This window comes from Salminus brasiliensis, chromosome 6 (assembly GCF_030463535.1).
Source record: "Salminus brasiliensis chromosome 6, fSalBra1.hap2, whole genome shotgun sequence".
Taxonomy (NCBI): Eukaryota; Metazoa; Chordata; class Actinopteri; order Characiformes; family Bryconidae; genus Salminus; species Salminus brasiliensis.
The window spans coordinates 45,679,282-45,697,340 of NC_132883.1; the positions used below are offsets into that span (position 1 = coordinate 45,679,282).

The following is an 18,059-nucleotide window of genomic DNA, read 5'->3' on the forward strand; positions in this document are numbered from 1 at the left end:
AAATTATAATTATTTGTATTATATATAATATATTATATTATTATGATATACTATTGTTATTATTATATATTATTATTATATATTATATTTATAAATGTTGATATATATTAAATTAAGATGAACAGGGGAAAAAAATAAAAATATAATATTTGTATTATATATTATATTATTATTATATCCATTCTTCTTATTATATATTATATTGTATACATTTAGGTGTTGATATTGTATTTGATTATTTACAATCAAATGATCACATTTATATATATATAGGGTTCTTTGAGCGATGTCATCAATAAGGAACCATTGTAATAGATGTGTGAAGACCTTAAGTTGATGTAAAGGTTCTTTACCGGTTTAAGGTTCTGTACAGATGGTTCTTCATTGGTTTATTTAACTATAGCCGAGCCTGTATCCTGTGTTTTTAATGTTTTGGGTCATTTAATTTTACAGAACATAAAAAAATACAATTACAACAAGAAACAAAAGCATAGAAAGAAACTAGGTTGATGTACTGAACTCACTCACTCGGAGCTCCGTGCCTGAGCCGTAGACCTTTTCTCCGAGCCTGGGCAGTTCTTGCCACACTATACAGTAGTAGGTGCCGCTGTGATTCAGACGTACTGATGGGAGCTGCAGTACTGAAGTGTGGGACACTGTGCTGCTGGATAGGTTCTGTGATCTCAGAGCAGAAATATTATAATGATCAAATTGAATATCTGTTGTTTCATTATTTCTCACCCACTTCACCTTCAGCAATATTGCAGTAGATGTCACTGTGAAATTGCAGCTGATGTTGACGTGCTGACCCTCTGTTGTGTTTATTATTGCAGGACTTTGCCACACAGTCAGGTCTGATCCTCCACACACACACCCTGCAGAGAGAGAGAGAGAGAGAGGGAGAGAGAGAGTGAGATCATTAAAGCTGTAATAGTAAGTGACGCCAGCACACACTGAAGATACGAGCTTATGATCATCTGCGCTTCTCTGGAGAACCTAAAACAAACAGGGAACAGGTAGTGAAGCAGTATTGCTACAGTGTAATGATCACGTTTGAAGGTGCAGAGCTGCATTACTGTCTGGCTGAGCTCTTACCTGTGATAAAGGCGCTGAGGAGGAGTGTGTGCCGCATGGTACTTCTGTAACTGGGGCCTCTGTGTGGTTCTGTCTGTTCACACCCACACCCTGAGCTCTGAACTGAACTGAGCTCTTATTTAGCTTCCTAGTTTTTCTTCAGACCACAGGGTTGTTTTTTACCGCAAATAGAAAAGAGCTGAACTGGGGCCGCCATTCTGCTGTACACACCAGGACACTCTGGTGAATACGATTCTAATTATTTAATGTTTTTGAGAATTAAAAGCCATTATAACTGTATAAGTCATCTGTTTCAGTTACGTTGCAGTGGGGTCGTAGGGTCTTGGGGTGTGTGTGGTCTAGAATCTTGGGGTAGGGCCTCACAGTGTGTAGAGAAGTCTGACAGCTTGGGGGTAGAAGCTGTTGCAGAGTCTGGCAGGCACGTTACTCAGATGCTCCAGTATCTTCTGCCCCACGGCAGCATTGAGGATTACGTGGGGTTGGTGAGGTTGTGCACAAGGCCGGTGATCTTCTCAGCTGTGCTCACTATTCACAGGAGCATCTTTGCGATTCCCAAACCAGACAGAGATGCAGCTGCTTAGGATACTCTCCACAGGCCCTCTGTAGAACATGCTGAGTCTCTTCAGACAGTAGAGGTGCAGCTGGGCTCTCCTGGCTATGGAACTGGTGAGGTTCTCTGCAATGTGAACACAGAGGAACCACAGCAGAACCACTGGTTTTCAGCAGAGCGTGGCCTCCTCATGCTCTCCTGAAGCTAACAACCTTCTCTGAGTTTTTGCTCAGTGATAAACATATTCATATATTTTTTGGGGGGCAATTCAGATACATATACTGTCACCTGTTTATTATTGCTTTTATGTTTCAGATGTTTCTGGACAACACTAGAAAAAGTGCCACAAAATTGATGAAGAAGAAAAAAAGACCTTCAGTTGACCATCAAGCTTTTTATTGAATAGATATTTAATGTTGATGTTGGGTGTTGGAGCGGGTGCTTATATCATACTTTTCTCATACAACAACTTTACATAATTTAATATTTACAGGAAATATTTTTTTTTATTAAAACTGTAGCAGAGAAGAAAATAAAACATAGAATGAGAAAAGTCAAGCTTTTTAATAAATACAGATATTTAATAGTGAGCTCAGTACTGTAGATAATGCTGACACGGCTCATATTCACACAGTCTCACAGTCGTCTGCTTTATCTGCTTTATCTGCTTTATCTGCAGCATCAGAACTCTCCTCTCTCTCAGGTTTGGTCTGAGAGCGCTGCTGTGTGTTTCTGATTCTGTGGTTTTAAGCAGACGCTTGAGTATAAAACCTCGCTGTCCGTCTGGCCGTCTGGGGGTCTCTGCTCGGGCTCTGGTAGGGTCTGAAAATGGAATTCAGTTTAAACAAAGGAAACAAATAAACACCATAACTGAGTTCAGATTCACATAATAAAGTCTCTCACCTCCTGTGTGTTCTTCCTGAGCTCAGGTTTGAGGATGTTCAGGGCAGCGTACAGGACGGCCTCATCTTCTACCTGCACAGGCTTTCAAAAGACCAACCCAGTCAGTCAGAGGCCTCAGATACGCAGTTCCAGCTCTGAGGGACAGCGCCGTTCACTTCAGAGTGCTATTTCACTCAGTGGACGATTATTACTACGTTTAATTCACCTATGTTGCTGTTACATCTACACTATATGGACAGAAGTATTGGGACACAGCTTTTTAATAAGTTTAGGCCGGTGGATTTTGCTTTCCATGCATCGTTGATGAATCTGCCAGGTTGGCGTTATAAGAGATTACTTTATCATGAATCTGTAAATTTATGCGTTTATGTGAACTTGTGCAGGAAATTATTTGATATTAGAAAGAAAAATAATATTTGGTGAGACTGCAAAGATAACAGCTTTGTAATTCTATTGTAATGATAAATGCAGAGACCTGCTGTTTAGCACAGCTGTTTTAACAGTGAATGAAAGGCCTGTATTAATTCATAATTTAATAATTTCTAATAATATATAATATACAGCAGTACTGCCCTTCTGGTATGTCTTTATTATTATTATTTAGTCTGTATTATTGTCTTTCTTGTTGTCTGTGATGCTCCATGTGCTGATAATTAGGAGCGTCTTCGGGTTTTTGAAATGTATAATAATATAGATATATAATTTAATAATAAAGTACTATTATGATATATTTGCATATTTAAGCATTTAGTGACAAAAACAGCAGCAACAACAATAATAATAATAATAATTATTATTATTATTAAATAATACAAGAATTAAAAGCATCAATCATCAATTAAAACCAAATATTAAAATCACACAAATCTACACAAAATCGGATTATGATCAGATTGATTATACTAAAACATCTGAGCTGATTAAAGATTTAAACATTTAAACATTTGATATTAGAAAGAAAAATAATATTATTTTTTCTGTTTTCAGGTGAGACTGCAAAGATAGCAGCTTTGTACTTCTATTGTAATGATAAATACAGACACTTGTTGACTGTAATTCCACTGAATGCCTAGCATTACAGTGAAGCTTCAGATCAGCATGTGGGTGAGTGGGTTTTGCAGCCTTTCAGAGTTTCACCCACACCTGATCGGTTCTGTCACCTCCAATAATCAGCTAGATCGCCTATGACACTGTTACTGTAATAATTAAGCAGTAATAATAGCATTAACAGTAGTGGTCCATTCCAAGCATTTCTATTTTACTGTCAAAGCACATTAAAACGAAGGAAATCATTAAATTATGAATTAATACAGGCCTTTTATTCACTGTTAAAGCAGCTGTGCTAAACATAATTACTGAACACTCAACACTAGACATGTGCTGGCATTTAAATTGCTGTAAAACCTGGAATTCAGAATACTGGCCTGCTATAAAACAGGGCTATAAAACATAGTTTCCCTATAGCCTCTTTAGACGATTAGATGATCCCTGACTGGTCGAGTGAGCATCACACTGAACACTCTCTCTACCAGTGAAGATGATCTTCATCTTCTGATGCTTTGGGGAAACTGGGTCCAGAACTGTTAGCATTGTTGGGGGTCCTGTAACTGTGTGCAAATACACAGCCTCACACACTCCTCTGGTGCTGTAAATGGACACGATTCTTAATTTGGACATTTTTCCCTCTGTACAGATAAATAACAAGGCTGTTCTTACCTGGCCTTCACCCTCGACTTTTGGTCTCTTGCGACAACCTGCAGGACACAGTGCCCAGAGCTTTACAGCTATTTCCATTATGAGATGTAACACAGTTTTGATAATAAGTATAAAATAATACACGATCGGGCACATTTTTACTTACGCTTGTATAAAATACACAAGACAGCTGAGATGCAGGCAGTAATCAGCACTGAGCCGAACGCCAATGCTCCTATAACTATAACTGTAATGGGGTCCTTGGGGGTATTCACAGGTGGCAAACTTTCTAGATATAATTATAATAATAATGACACTGTATTAAACATAGCATATCAAATTAAGGCATACATGCAGTTATGTTAAGACATTAGTTTAAGATGTTTTCCTGACTTTATGTGTGTTTGGGTTTATTCTAATGTTATCAACAGAACGGAAACTCAGCCTGAAATCAAATGCGTCCACATTTAGAAAAGTTTTTATGATCATTACTGTATCTATTACTGTAATAACTGTAATTCATGGATTAGGACGGCCATAAAGACTGAACTCACCCACTCGGAGCTCTGTGCCTGAGCCGTAAACACTTTTAATGAGCCTGGGCACGTCTTGCCACACTTTACAGTAGTAGGTGCCGCTGTGATTCAGACGTACTGATGGGAGCTGCAGTACTGCAGTGTGGGACACTGTGCTGCTGTTTAAGTTCTGTGATCTCAGAGCAGAAATATTATAATAATCAAATTGAACTGTTTTATTATTTCTCACCAACGCCACCTTCAGCGATATTGCAGTAGATGTCACTGTGAAATTGCAGCTGATGTTGACGTGCTGACCCTTTGTTGTGTTTATTACTGCAGGACTTTGCCACACAGTCAGGTCTGATCCTCCACACACACACCCTGCAGAGAGAGAGAGAGAGAGAGAGAGAGAGGGAGATCATTAATACTCTCCATTACTCAGGTTGTTTAGTTTACCTGCACTAAATACACCTGAACTTAAATATACATGTGTATATTTAAATATAATGTGTTCAATGGTTGCAAATGAGTAATGTCTGACAAACAATACAACACAAAAAATATTATAATAATATATAATATATATACTATAATATACAGCGGTACTGCCCCTCCGGTATGTCTTTATTATTATTATTTAGTCTGTATTATTGTCTTTCTTGCTGTCTGTGATGCTCCGTGTGCTGATAATTATGAGCGTCTTTGGGTTTTTGAAATGTATAATAATATTTATAATATAATATAAAAGTATTTGCATTTTCAAGCATTTAGTGATAAAAATAGCAGCAACAACAACAATAATAAAAATACTAATAATAATAATAAGAAGAAGAATTATAATCAATCAATCATCAATTAAAATCAAATATTAAAATCACACAAATCTACATAAAATCGGATTATTATCAGACTGACTATATTCAAAAACCTGAGCTAAAGATTTAAAATGAAGTGGATCCAGATTATCTTATTTTGCTACCATGCAAAACCTCATATCTCCAGAACAGCAGCTTTACAGGAAGAGGAGTTTGTAAATGTAAAAAGATTTTATTCCAGGTTTTGGAGTGTTTCTATTGGTCCGCTCGTATTGGACTTCTGATACAGTGTAAAATAATAATTGCAGGATTCACATCATGAATATGAAGATATAGTGAAGAGTGTGAGGACGAGTCTTACCTGTGATAAAGGCGCTGAGGAGGAGTGTGTACAGAGTGTGTGTGTGAGCCATGGCACTCTTTGTAGCTGTCTGGTGCGTCTGTCTCCTGCTTCTGAGCTCAAACGCAGCCTGTTCACACCCACATCCAAGCAGAGGTGAGAAACGCTGCAGTTAACTGAGCAGGCCTGCAGTTAATATCCCTGCAGATACGTCCTCGCAGCTGAGCCGCCGCCGGCCTTCTGCTACACACATTAAAACAGTGAGGTGAGGAAAACACACGTTTACATTTCTATACGTTTATTTACATTTATTTATGGATTGATAAATCAATATATGAACTGTAGATGCAGTCTGTAATGGTCACATGTTTAGCTGCTGTATTAAAACAGGTGCTTTAATGTAAATCTACAGTTGAATACCAAAGTTTAGGCACCCCTTCCTGCATATTTTACACACCGTTTCTGTTTATCTACAGAAAACTGTAAATAAAAACTTTTTATTTTTATTAAATATTAACATATTAGTTAATTTTCTTAATCTGTTAAATTCAGAAAAATAAACAGTATGTGTGTGTGTGTGAGAGAATGTACAGAAATGTGTCTCTGTAGAGGAAGTGACTCGTTTATACATAAAGTTTGACCAAGGGTGTTCAAACTTTTGCATACTGTGGTCAGTCTCTAATTAAAATGATTCTCCCAGAATTGAGCTGGACAGCAGTAATAACAGTAAATACAGACAGTAATAACCTCAGGTTCAACCAGGACAATAATTAGCTCTACTTATATACACATATATACCCAGCAGAGGACATCATAAATATTTAAAGAAAATAACCTTCTGCTGGTAGTTGTGCTGTATATAACTGTGTAGTATGTGTGTAGATGACTATATATATATATATTCTCTATATAATTTTAGCATCCTTAAACTTTCTAATTCACCTGTTGAGTGAAGTTTCAGACTTTTTCTCCAGAAATATTATGAAATATTATAAAATATATTATATAAAATAGTTTGTATAAAAGCTGTTGAATCTGGCATCATGTTGAAATAGTTTCCCTTCTTTTAGTGTGATGGATTATTTGCATGTAAGAATACATTATGTACTCATAAACATGTTCTATATGTGTATTCTGCTACAATGACCATGGCAGGAGACAGTCAGCATTGATGTACACTCAAGATTAGTGTAATACCCTTGGGAGACTAGGCAGGGCCTGCTAGGGGTGAATCAGAGTTAAACTGTTTGGAAAAAGCCCAAAATTCTGCAGTATTGCGATAGTCAGCACAATTGGCCTTGCAGGTGTCAGCACTCTTTTAAAAAATAGAGCCGTAAGAACGCAGGACATAAGCGGGTACAAAGGTAACTGGGTTAAGGGGTAAGGGGCTTTTCACTAGGACATAAGCGGACCCAACCGCGATACATTATGATAAAAAAATATGCGTAGGGGTAACCACAGCATGATAAGGACAGTATATAAGGCCCAGGCAGAGCCATACTCTTTAGATTGCTTTGGGAGAGTGCTGGCTGTCTCAGGCTAACGCATTACATGTAGTGCCTTAGTCTTCACCTTATTTTGTACACTTTATGCAGAAATAAAGGTTGTACTCTGCCTTTCTATTGACTACGGAGCCGGATCCTTTTATGCACCATTTCTAAATGCTTATTAGCTAATTGGGGGAATTTATAGAGAAAAAGAGCCAACAAGTGACTTTAAACTTTAAAATCAGTCACTAATAATTTATCAGAGGAAAGGGCAGTGGGTGGAGCTGGAGGAGCTGCTCTGGTATTACTGAGGTAGAGCATGGGTTTGATCTCTGCTGCTTTTTGATTCAAAGGTACAAATTCACTTTATGATCACAAGCAAATAAGTACAGTAATATTATTTCTTTTTTTTCCTGTTAATTTACCAACCCCTAAAAAACAGGAAGGTCATCTGAGGAGGTCAGCAGTGAGGATGTGTGTTGCATCATCTCGCAGCAGAAAAGTTGCAGAAACCCGTCCAGGCTCAGACCTGCGGCTTCCTCCCGTACACCCCTGCTCACAGCATTAGATTATGTGCTTATGGGTTCTGTCTAACAGCGTGGTGCTGTTTACGCCTCTTTACCTGAATATGCAGGTGATTCTGTGGTGAAATGAGAGCCGAGATATTAACAGTGTGTTCGTCTCACTTCCCCGCAGGCCTGCTGCAGTTCACCAGCCTGCGCTGCATTTCACACACTCACCACAGCCAGCTCAGGAGATGCCCAGTTAAACATCTTTGAGGGACCTGGGCGATATTTCTGCAAAACCACATTCTCACTTCTGCTTCTGCTTTCCTGTGAGTTCCTGCTGGTGTTTTCTGAAGGAGGTGAAGGCGAGTGCTCTAGCAGCCTGTAGTCTCTGGGCTGTGCTGTTTATCCTGTCGTGGCTGTGGGACACCTGGCTACACTTCAGCTACACTTCAGCTGGAGACTGAGTAAAAGTCTTTTTCCATGCAGGAGCAGTGTTAAGGTCCACTTACTCCACTTACCCACATGCAGGGATTCCTTACTTGCTCATTTTTTACATATTTCTTTAGTTTTACACTGGAGCTACGAGGCTAATGTGGCTAGCTAACATGTAATGATAGCTTATTGCCTAATTATCACTAATTAGCACTGGTGCTAACTCTCCTCAAACCGTGTGGTGTTCAGTAATCTGTTTGTTGGGTTTCTGACGCTGTGGGACTCAGTTATCTGAGTTCTAAACTTAGAAACACACTGCCGCTATGATCTGAGGGTCACTGGTTCGAATCCCGGGTCAGGCTGCTGGCCAATGCTGGCACAAAGCTTAGGGTGATGTTGGTCAGCACATGTGTCTTTTGGGAGTATTGCTAGTGATAGGGGTGTTCACATGAACTGGGATTGGGTAATTGGCCTCCTAACCTTGACTGTTCAGCCTTGACTCTTCAGCCCTGACTGTTCGGCCCTAACTGTTCAGCCTTGACTGTTAAGCCTAGACTCTTCAGCCCTGACTGTTCAGCCTTGACTCTTCAGCCTCGATTGTTCAGCCTCGACTCTTCAGCCTTGACTGTTCAGCCCTAACTGTTCAGCCTTGACTGTTCGGCCCTAACTGTTCAGTCTTGACTGTTCAGCCCTGACTGTTCAGCCTCGACTCTTCAGCCTTGACTGTTCAGCCCTAACTGTTCAGCCCTGACTGTTCAGCCTTGACTGTTTAGGCTCGACTATTCAGCCCTGACTGCTCAGCCAACAGACTGGCCTCTGCTTCAGCTGCACTTCCGTATGTCCCCCTCTCTCCCTCTCTCTCCCTCTCTCTCCCCCTCTGAAGTAGGATAGTGTTCACCCCTACACCCCTGAAAGTAATTAAGTCCTGTCCCATCTCTGGCTCACTTTTCTTATCCCTTCCTCGCTCCTCACACTTCTCCCTCTCTCCTCTGGCATTCCCTCAGCTTCTCCTCTCGTCTCCCATCTCTTCCCATTTCCTCCTCATCTTCTTCTGGACTCTACTTCTCCTTATTCGTCTGGTCGGTCTTTTGGTCAGTTGTCTCCCCATTGCATGTGGTTCTCCTCCGTTTTTCACCATGAGTCCTGGGATTTCACGGTCAGAAGAAAAGACGAAGAGGTCGATCGATGGCAGTCTTGATAACAGTCTGGGACAGGGCGTTGAGGCGGATGGGCCGCCCCCGCTCAGAAATTACATCTTCTTTACCATTTTCACCTGCTTCTGTCCGGCGTGGCCCGTCAACATCGTGGCCCTGGTCTTCTCTATGATGGTGAGTTAGGCTTCTGTCCTTCTGCTCTAGTGGTGTAGAGTCTGTGTTTACTCATTAGACTAGATTAGACTATTACTGTCTAATCTAGAATCTGATCAATACGTACTAACATATAGGTATGTAACTTTGTAATGTAATTTTTTTGTTTTCAAAAATATCAGCTGCCTTTTATATTGTGTGGACAATAATCCCTAACTCTAAATCTAATCATGTTCATTTAGATTTAAATTTTATAATGTTATTTCCCTTTTATGTTAAGTTCCATTTTTAAAAGAAATGAGGTTTGGTCCTACAATAATGAGGTACAGTCCTATACAGTCCCGTGCACCCTTGTTGCAAATGGCACAGTTTGTTGATTTTTATTGTAAATAATTACATTTAAATATGGCATTTTCTGCTCATTTTACATATTTATTTTATTAATTGTCTGAATTTAACGTATTGAGAATTTGGAATAAAATATATTAATGATTATATTTGTGCACAGACTGTATTTGGAATATGTTAAATTCAGTAAATAAACAATAACTGTGCATTAAAATGTATTAATTAAATATAAAAAAACACTTGTAATTTGAGTAGGGGTGCGCAGACTTTTGCATAAGATTGTATATGATTGTAAAACAAATTGTAAAATTAACCAAACTAAAGCACATGAGCTTCAAATGTCATTTATGAAAATAATGATATTTAATTCTAAAAAAGTTCATCAAAATTATTTTACGCAATGAAAAGAAAATGTAAGCATGTAAAAATGAAATTGGGAAATGAAAAGTTTGATATGACGGTGACGATATGCTGAGTCTATCTGGCTGAATGGAAGCGTGAGGCCAGTTAAGCTCACTCAGTAATGTATTTCTAATGGCTAATGGTGTAAAATGCTTAAACCGTCCGCAGATCAGATCAGCTCAGATCAGCTCAGATCAGCTCAGTGCGTTTCCTCTTAAACCTCCACTTCTCTGAAAGCTGTGGTGGCGTTTTCTTTTTCGAGGGTTTAGCCGAGAGACGTTCTCACGCTAGCTCCCTCCCGAGCCCTCAAGATTGTGAAATCTGACCAAAGCCTCATGCTCATAATTCAGGCAGACTCATAAGCGGTATAAATAGACAAGCCTCAAGTATCTGCAGCCTGCAAGAAGTGTGTAAGAGTGCACTCTCACCCACCTATACACACCATTTTCACACACTTTCTCACAGGTCTGCTGCTAGACACTGAGAAGGTCAGGGCAGATCCACGGCGCTGATCAGAAGAGTGGCTTTAAACTCGCAGGCTGACTCTGGTGTTTAGTTTTCATCATGAATATCAGTTACCAGCTGCTAGTTCAGTTCTTACACCCTCACCAGTTACCTAATCCCTGAGGTGCTGAGGCTAACCGTGGCCTAGCTCTGGTTTGCTGCAGCAAAAAGACGTTAGCAGCTAAGATTTATTAAAAATCACGTTGAACTTGCCTGAGTATCGGTTCTCCCGTGCCAGACCTCTGCCACTGCAATGGGTTTCGCTGTTCTTCTGAAGCATGAGAGCGTTTTCTTGCAGTCGTTTGACTTTTCACACTTTAACCTCAAAGGTTTGCTGCTCTGCTGCTTTGAGAAACACTTTCTGTCTAAACTTCCCACTTTATACTCACCTAACGTCTGCCATGAGCACCAGACTGAAACAGTCCTGGCCTGCAGTGTGAATTCACTTCCAGTGTTAATTTCACTTCATTTAAGCTCATCACTGCAGAGGTCACATGCTCTGTGCTGGATTCACGCATTTGTGTTTTCTTCTGTATTAATTATATATTTTTTCACAGTCCAATCCAATTTAATATAAACCTTAGAGTGACATAATATATATATATAAAAAAAGAGAAAAGGAAACCAGCATGTCCGCCGTGGTCAGGATGTTGTGGCTGGAGGGCTTCAAGTAGGCCTTGTAGGACTGTGTGTTTGTGTGTGTGTCAACTATATTAATAAACATTACTGCATAAATATTTACTTATTCACCAAAACTAAATTAAATAAATCAATAATAAAAAAGTAAATGCTTGTTTTTATTTTCATGCAAACGTTAATATATAGTGTTATTTTATTTTATTGATGCGTTAATTAATATAATTTATTTATTTATTTATTTATTATTGATTAATAGGTTTTTTACATTTATGGCATTTTTAGGCTGTGGCCAATCAGTTTCACCAATGGTTGATGTCGGTGTAGGTACATGTAGGCCAGTAGTTGAGGTAAGAGGGGTGTAAAAATCCGCCCACAGAATGTGAGGCAAAGTGAGCACTGATGGGTCCTGAAAAAGAGGACATACACGTCCTGAAAAAAGAGCACAGACATGCCCTAAAAAAGAGGACATACATGTCCTGAAAAAGAGGACATACATGTCCTGAAAAAGAGGACATACACATCCTGAAAAAAGAGCACAGACATGCCCTAAAAAAGAGGACATACATGTCCTGAAAAAGAGGACATACATGTCCTGAAAAAGAGGACATACACGTCCTGAAAAAAGAGGACATACACCACCTGAAAAAAGAGGACATACACGCCCTGAAAAAGAGGACATACATGTTCTGAAAAAGAGGACATACACGTCCTGAAAAAGAGGACATACATGTCCTGAAAAAGAGGACATACACGTCCTGAAAAAAGAGCACAGACATGCCCTAAAAAAGAGGACATACATGTCCTGAAAAAGAGGACATACATGTCCTGAAAAAGAGGACATACACGTCCTGAAAAAAGAGGACATACACGCCCTGAAAAAGAGGACATACATGTTCTGAAAAAGAGGACATACACGTCCTGAAAAAGAGGACATACATGTTCTGAAAAAGAGGACATACACGTCCTGAAAAAGAGGACATACACGCCCTGAAAAAGAGGACATACACGCCCTGAAAAAAGAGGACATACACGTCCTGAAAAAGAGGACATACACACCCTGAAAAAGAGGACATACACGCCCTGAAAAAAGAGGACATACACGTCCTGAAAAAGAGGACATACATGCTCTGAAAACAAGGACATACACGTCCTGAAAAAAGAGCACAGACATGCCCTAAAAAAGAGGACATACACGCCCTGAAAAAAGGACATACACGCTCTGAAAAAGAGGACATATACACTCTGAAAAAGAGGACATACACGCCCTGAAAAGAGGACATATACACTCTGAAAAAGAGGACATACACGCCCTGAAAAAGAGAACACACATGCCCTGAAAAAGAGGACATATACACTCTGAAAAAGAGGACATACACGTCCTGTATGTGGCTAAATGCAGAAAATGTAAATGTAGCATGGCGCTAACTGTGGGTCTAAATCATCACACAATCTTCTCAAACCCTGTGGAGGTGTTCAGTCATCTCTAATAGACCTCATTAATGTGGTTTCAGACAGTAAATGACTCACTGTCATCTACATGATCTAGTTAACAGATAAACATGTTAGCATGGCTAAACATGCTAGCAGCACTGTGAAGCCTGAGCTCTGTCTGGAAGTGTGTTTATTGTCTTCTGCTGATTGACTGCATTTGTGTAAAAGAAGACGTTAATGGGAACATCATCAGGCCCAAATCCCTGTGGAGTACATCAGTGTTAGCTTAGCTACCCTGAACCCATGTGACTGAGTTAGCATGGACTGATATTATTATGGACTGATATGAAGAACTATGTCTGTAAATACATTAACCTCCACAAACAGAACCAGAGCCGTTTACTCTGTATCTCTGCTGTATCTGACTGAATCGAATACAGTATTAAATCAGACTAAATTCAAATGTGTGTCTGATTTAATTATATTACAACACTATTATTATTATTATTATTATTATTATTACTCAAAGGCAATCATGTGTGCAATCAACCTCTGTTTTCACCTGAAGTACACTGATGGTGACCATTTACAATAAACAAGGATTAAAAGAAATCTATAAAATAAACATAAAAATTAAACAATCAAGAGAGTATAAAGTTAACTAAATCAGATTTAATTAGTAAGCGAAACAGTGAAATACTTTAAAACACAATTTATTTTATTAAAAAAACACAATTAAATTAATAATTAATTAATTATTAATTCAGTTTAAAATAACTGAGGTAATTATCTAATAAAAATAAATAATAATAATAATAATTATTATTATTATTATTAATATTAACAATAATAAGAATATTAATAATAATAATAATAATAATAATAATAATTAAATTAGGGGAACTTGTTACATGCAGAGTGGAGTTGGTTAGAAATAAAAAGTGTTGATATTTAGTAAATAAATATACATTAAAAAAAAGAAAAGGTATTTGAGCACCCCTCAAAACCACCACCCCTGTGTTGCATGCTTCAGTTCTGCATGTGGTCTGAGTGTGTGTGTGTGTGTGTGTGTTAGTGCACAGGTTTTTGCAGTGGTTTCAGGTTGACTCTGCTGAACTAAGAGTGTGTGGCAGCTGTTCTGCTCAAATCACACTGGCCCACTTAAGTCCCTCACACTCTGTCTGCACACACACACACACACACACACACACTGAATCATCCAAATCACGCCGGAGACAAGAATCCGAGGGTGGGGTAAAGATTTAAATATGACACGTGTGGGCGTTTACACCAAAGCAGCTGAAAAAAGTCCCGCCCAGCTTCTGACTGGAAAGGGTTAGTAATAATAATAATAATAATAATAATAATAATAATCATACAACACACAGAATTTACTAACAGAAATGAATCTGGATATGTTTAGTTTTATGAATTTGTAAAATGTATGAAATAGATGGACAGTGTCTAAAATGTGCAGGAAAATATATATATTTATTGTTTATATGTTTGTTTTTTTCTAGAAGATTTGTTTATTTACACTAAACAACACATGCACAAACTCCAATAGACGATTGAGAGATTGCTTTCAATAGACGTCAGTGTAACATATATATATATATATATAGACAGACTTACACAACAGTAAGGTGCTACATTTGAAGCTGGTATGAAAAGCACAGGATTGGTTCCAGGGTTCTCTTTCACGCCCCTCAGCCAACACGGTTAAACACCTAACTGGACATGCATAAGAAATCACTACCCAACTATCTGTATTAATGTTATTTATATTTATTACTAATATTTGTGTTTTTCTGAGCAAATATAACCTCACATTTACAAATATGAAACAATGAAATATGCATTTCTGTTGACAGTATGTAGAGTAACTGTAGAAGATTACACTGAGCTACAGCTGAGCTCTGCACTGAGAAACGTAAGGCTGGGCCAGTTTCCTAAACATGGATCAGGCCTAATCTGGGACTAAATGGCCGTGCTAATTGTGAATCACTGTGGGAAATGTCCTTTAGACCGAGCTTAAACTTAATCCGTGTTGAGGTACTAAACCAGTCCTTAGTGCATTAGTCAAACCCAAAGAGGAGCACAGTGTGGTCTGAGCGAGGCTGACCCGTGGGAAATTCCTTTTACTCGAGGTATAGGCCTAATCTGACTCTAGAACCTGGACCCGATTCCATTAGCCTGAACCAGAGAGGTTTGGGTGTGTGTACTGTTGGCCTGATGTGTTTACCGGCCCACGTCACCAGACCCAGCCTGCTGCGTCCCGCAAAGCTAAAAGCAGGCCGGCATCATCACTATGTCTGTCCAGTTTTATGAGCCATGGCAACTCATGTGATCCGCCCTCGCCAAGAGGGGCCTGGAGCTGCAAGCGGGAAGAGGGTAATGTCTGAGCCCGCTTCTATATCTTACAGAGTCACACCACCAGTCGCCGCCTACGCCTGGATACACCTGCTCACGGCCGACGTCAGAACCACACAGTAACACTAACAGACTCACACGCTGAGTCTAACCACTGCCTTTACCCTAGACTCTCCTTAGCTTCAAAACACACCTGGAGCGCCGGTCCAGAAGATCTGGTCCAGAAGAACCCTTTTGGAAGTAAATCCACTATTTGTATTTGTTAAATCTCCAGCACTTAATCACATTTCCAATACGTTAGCTGTAGTAGCGAGCTTACCTTTGCAGCAACTAAATACTGCTAGTGTAACCATAGTAACGGAAGCTATAGTATCCATGGGAAGTACTTCAAGGTAGCTATGAAAATGTATGTAGCATAACCCCCGAGAAGGATATGGTGGAACCATTAAAAATGTGTCGCGTTGCCACGGAAATTAGAGTAAGGTTATTGTAACCATAGAAACAAATGTGATGGAACCATGAAACATTTGTGAGGCCTAGCCATGGAAGTTAGTGTAGAGTTACTATGGAAACGTACAGATGTACAGTATTGTAACCTTGAAAACGCATGTAGAGTAACCATGGAAACGAATGTGTTGAAACCTTGAAAAATGTGTGTGGCTTAGCCATGGAGGTTAGAGTAGAGTTACTATGGAAATGTATAGATGTACAGTATTGTAACCATAGAAACGGATGCGGTGGAAATCTAGAAAAACATACCAGGGTAGTTACCATAGGGTTACTATGGAAATATAAATATGTACGATATTGAAACTATGGAACGCAAAACCGTGGAACCATGGAAACAGATATGGTGTGTAGCAAAACCACTGAAGATAAGTATAAGGTGAACTATGGAAATAGGTTTGCTGTAACCATGGCACCGAATGTGGTGATACCATGGAAATGAGTGTAGCATAACCATGGAAACTGGTGTAACCCACTATAAATCTGCCCTCTGGATTATGCCAGCTAGGTGTTATTTAAAGATTTTACCTACAGCTATGGTTCTAGATAACAAGAACCAGAATTTATCCATTTGTGTTTTTCCCATAGATTTATCTGTGTACTCTGCACTGGAACCCAGACTAACCCTACCTGTCCTGAGGGCAGATCTGAGTCAGAGCTTGATGTTGTTTTCTGGTCCTGTGTCCCCCTGTCCTGTTAGTCTCAGAGCAGCTACGATAACGAGGATTACGACGGTTCTCGGCGGTTGGGGAGGAAGGCTCTGCATATGGGCATCGCATCCTTAATCATCGGCCTGCTCATCATCATGGTGTTCTGCATTGTACACTTCAGCACGGTACAAACACACACACACACACACACTATATACACACTATATGTCCAAATGTTTGTAGAACATTGTAGCTACTTTAAGCTACTTTAAGCTGCACCCTTTGCTGACACAGATGTGCAAATGTACTGCCAATAGATTAAGACTCCTGTTGACATGACATGACCCTATGGGCACCATGCTGCCTAATGCCAGGCCTGGGCTAGAGGGATCAGGAGCAGGATCAGCTCTTTTAATACCCTTGATTTCAGAAGTGTCCCATTACTTTTGTCCATATGGTGTATGTATGGGGGTTTTCCGTGTATTGCTGTGGTCAGGCATTATTCTGCCTACACCCAACCCTGACTCGATCTTTATTAGTAACCAGAAGGAAACGACTGCTCTCTTCTAGCTTTTCAGATGAAAAAGGAAACGCTGGGTTTCGTGTGATAATGACGAGATTAACCACACTAGCGTGCACTGAGGCATGTGGTTCATGGGTTGCTCTATTATGGTCTGTAGACGCTGCAGTGCTAGCCTCCCTGAGCTGCAACCCAACGCTAACTCTGGCCTGAGGCAACCAACAAATTAGCTTCGGTCGCTTACAAATTTCTACTAAAATGAGCAGTTTTGGGGGCATTTGTCCTCACAGAGAGTAAAAACATGTCCCCACAAGCTCCAAATGTTCAGAGTTTAGATTAGGACCCAATAAAGAGATAAATACGCAGTCGCAACAGCAGTGTAGGCCGTTATAGAGATCTATAAAAGAGTCCTACAGCGTCAGAAACCACGTCATCACGTCCATTAGAGGTCCTGAACACCTCCGCGCGGTTTGATGGGTTCGGCCGGATGTACGTGGTGTAGCATGCTAATAGCTACATTAGCCTTGTAGCTGCAGTGGACATTTAAACATACGTAGGACACTAAACCCATCTTGGCTGATCAGCTGTGTTCAGGGTTTCTTCAGTGAATTCTGTGTGTATATATATATATATATATATATATATTTTTTTTTTTTTTTTTTTTTTTTGTATTATAATACATACTTTTGTATGTAAATATTATAAAAAGCTGAACTGAACTGACCAAAAGTTTCAAATCATGTTATTTTATCATTTTAAAACTCAGAACAATCCATTTCTGAACACTACACCACAAAATGTTTTTACACTATTTTTATGATGTCATAAAAACCAGTGCATTTACTTACAGTACTTTAGCCCCGCCCACTCACGCTGAGATAACAAGATGTGTTTTAGCTATTTATACCCTAACCCTGTGTTCTGCTGCAACACTGCATGCATGGCTAAGCTAAGCTAATCTAAGGCCACATGGTTGCTAATGCAGCTGTGATCTCACTGTTTTCCTCAGCATCCAATCTGATGGTTAATAAGAA

At 39.4% G+C, this 18,059-nt stretch overlaps 2 protein-coding genes across 2 annotated transcripts; one reads left to right on the plus strand and one right to left on the minus strand.

Moving 5' to 3' along the window:
- Window positions 1-2,071: 2,071 nt before the first annotated feature.
- Window positions 2,072-6,291, minus strand: tmigd2 (transmembrane and immunoglobulin domain containing 2). Its single transcript, XM_072681160.1, has 6 exons — window positions 5,938-6,291; window positions 4,798-5,142; window positions 4,410-4,532; window positions 4,265-4,302; window positions 2,549-2,629; window positions 2,072-2,467 (listed from the first exon to the last, which is right to left on the minus strand). Exons 1-6 carry the CDS (start codon window positions 5,987-5,989, stop codon window positions 2,345-2,347), a joined length of 762 nt encoding a protein of 253 aa, XP_072537261.1. The 5' UTR covers window positions 5,990-6,291; the 3' UTR covers window positions 2,072-2,344.
- A 3,052-nt stretch (window positions 6,292-9,343) lies between these two features.
- LOC140557841 (transmembrane protein 233) lies at window positions 9,344-18,046 on the plus strand. Its single transcript, XM_072682634.1, has 3 exons — window positions 9,344-9,672; window positions 16,556-16,690; window positions 18,035-18,046. The coding sequence occupies exons 1-3, from the start codon at window positions 9,481-9,483 to the stop codon at window positions 18,044-18,046; spliced, it is 339 nt and encodes a 112-aa protein (XP_072538735.1). The 5' UTR covers window positions 9,344-9,480.
- The last annotated feature ends 13 nt before the right edge of the window (window positions 18,047-18,059 follow it).

Bases quoted from the DNA above. Each gene is read 5' to 3' on its own strand.
- tmigd2 (XM_072681160.1), bottom strand. From the start codon at position 5,989: ATGGCTCACACACACACTCTGTACACACTCCTCCTCAGCGCCTTTATC. The intron at 4,533-4,797 runs GTGAGTTCAGTC...AATTATATCTAG, and splicing joins AGGCACAGAGCTCCGAGTGG to AAAGTTTGCCACCTGTGAAT. The intron at 2,630-4,264 runs GTAAGAACAGCC...GTCTTTTGAAAG, and splicing joins AAGTCGAGGGTGAAGGCCAG to CCTGTGCAGGTAGAAGATGA.
- LOC140557841 (XM_072682634.1), top strand. From the start codon at position 9,481: ATGAGTCCTGGGATTTCACGGTCAGAAGAAAAGACGAAGAGGTCGATC. The intron at 9,673-16,555 runs GTGAGTTAGGCT...CTGTCCTGTTAG, and splicing joins CCCTGGTCTTCTCTATGATG to TCTCAGAGCAGCTACGATAA.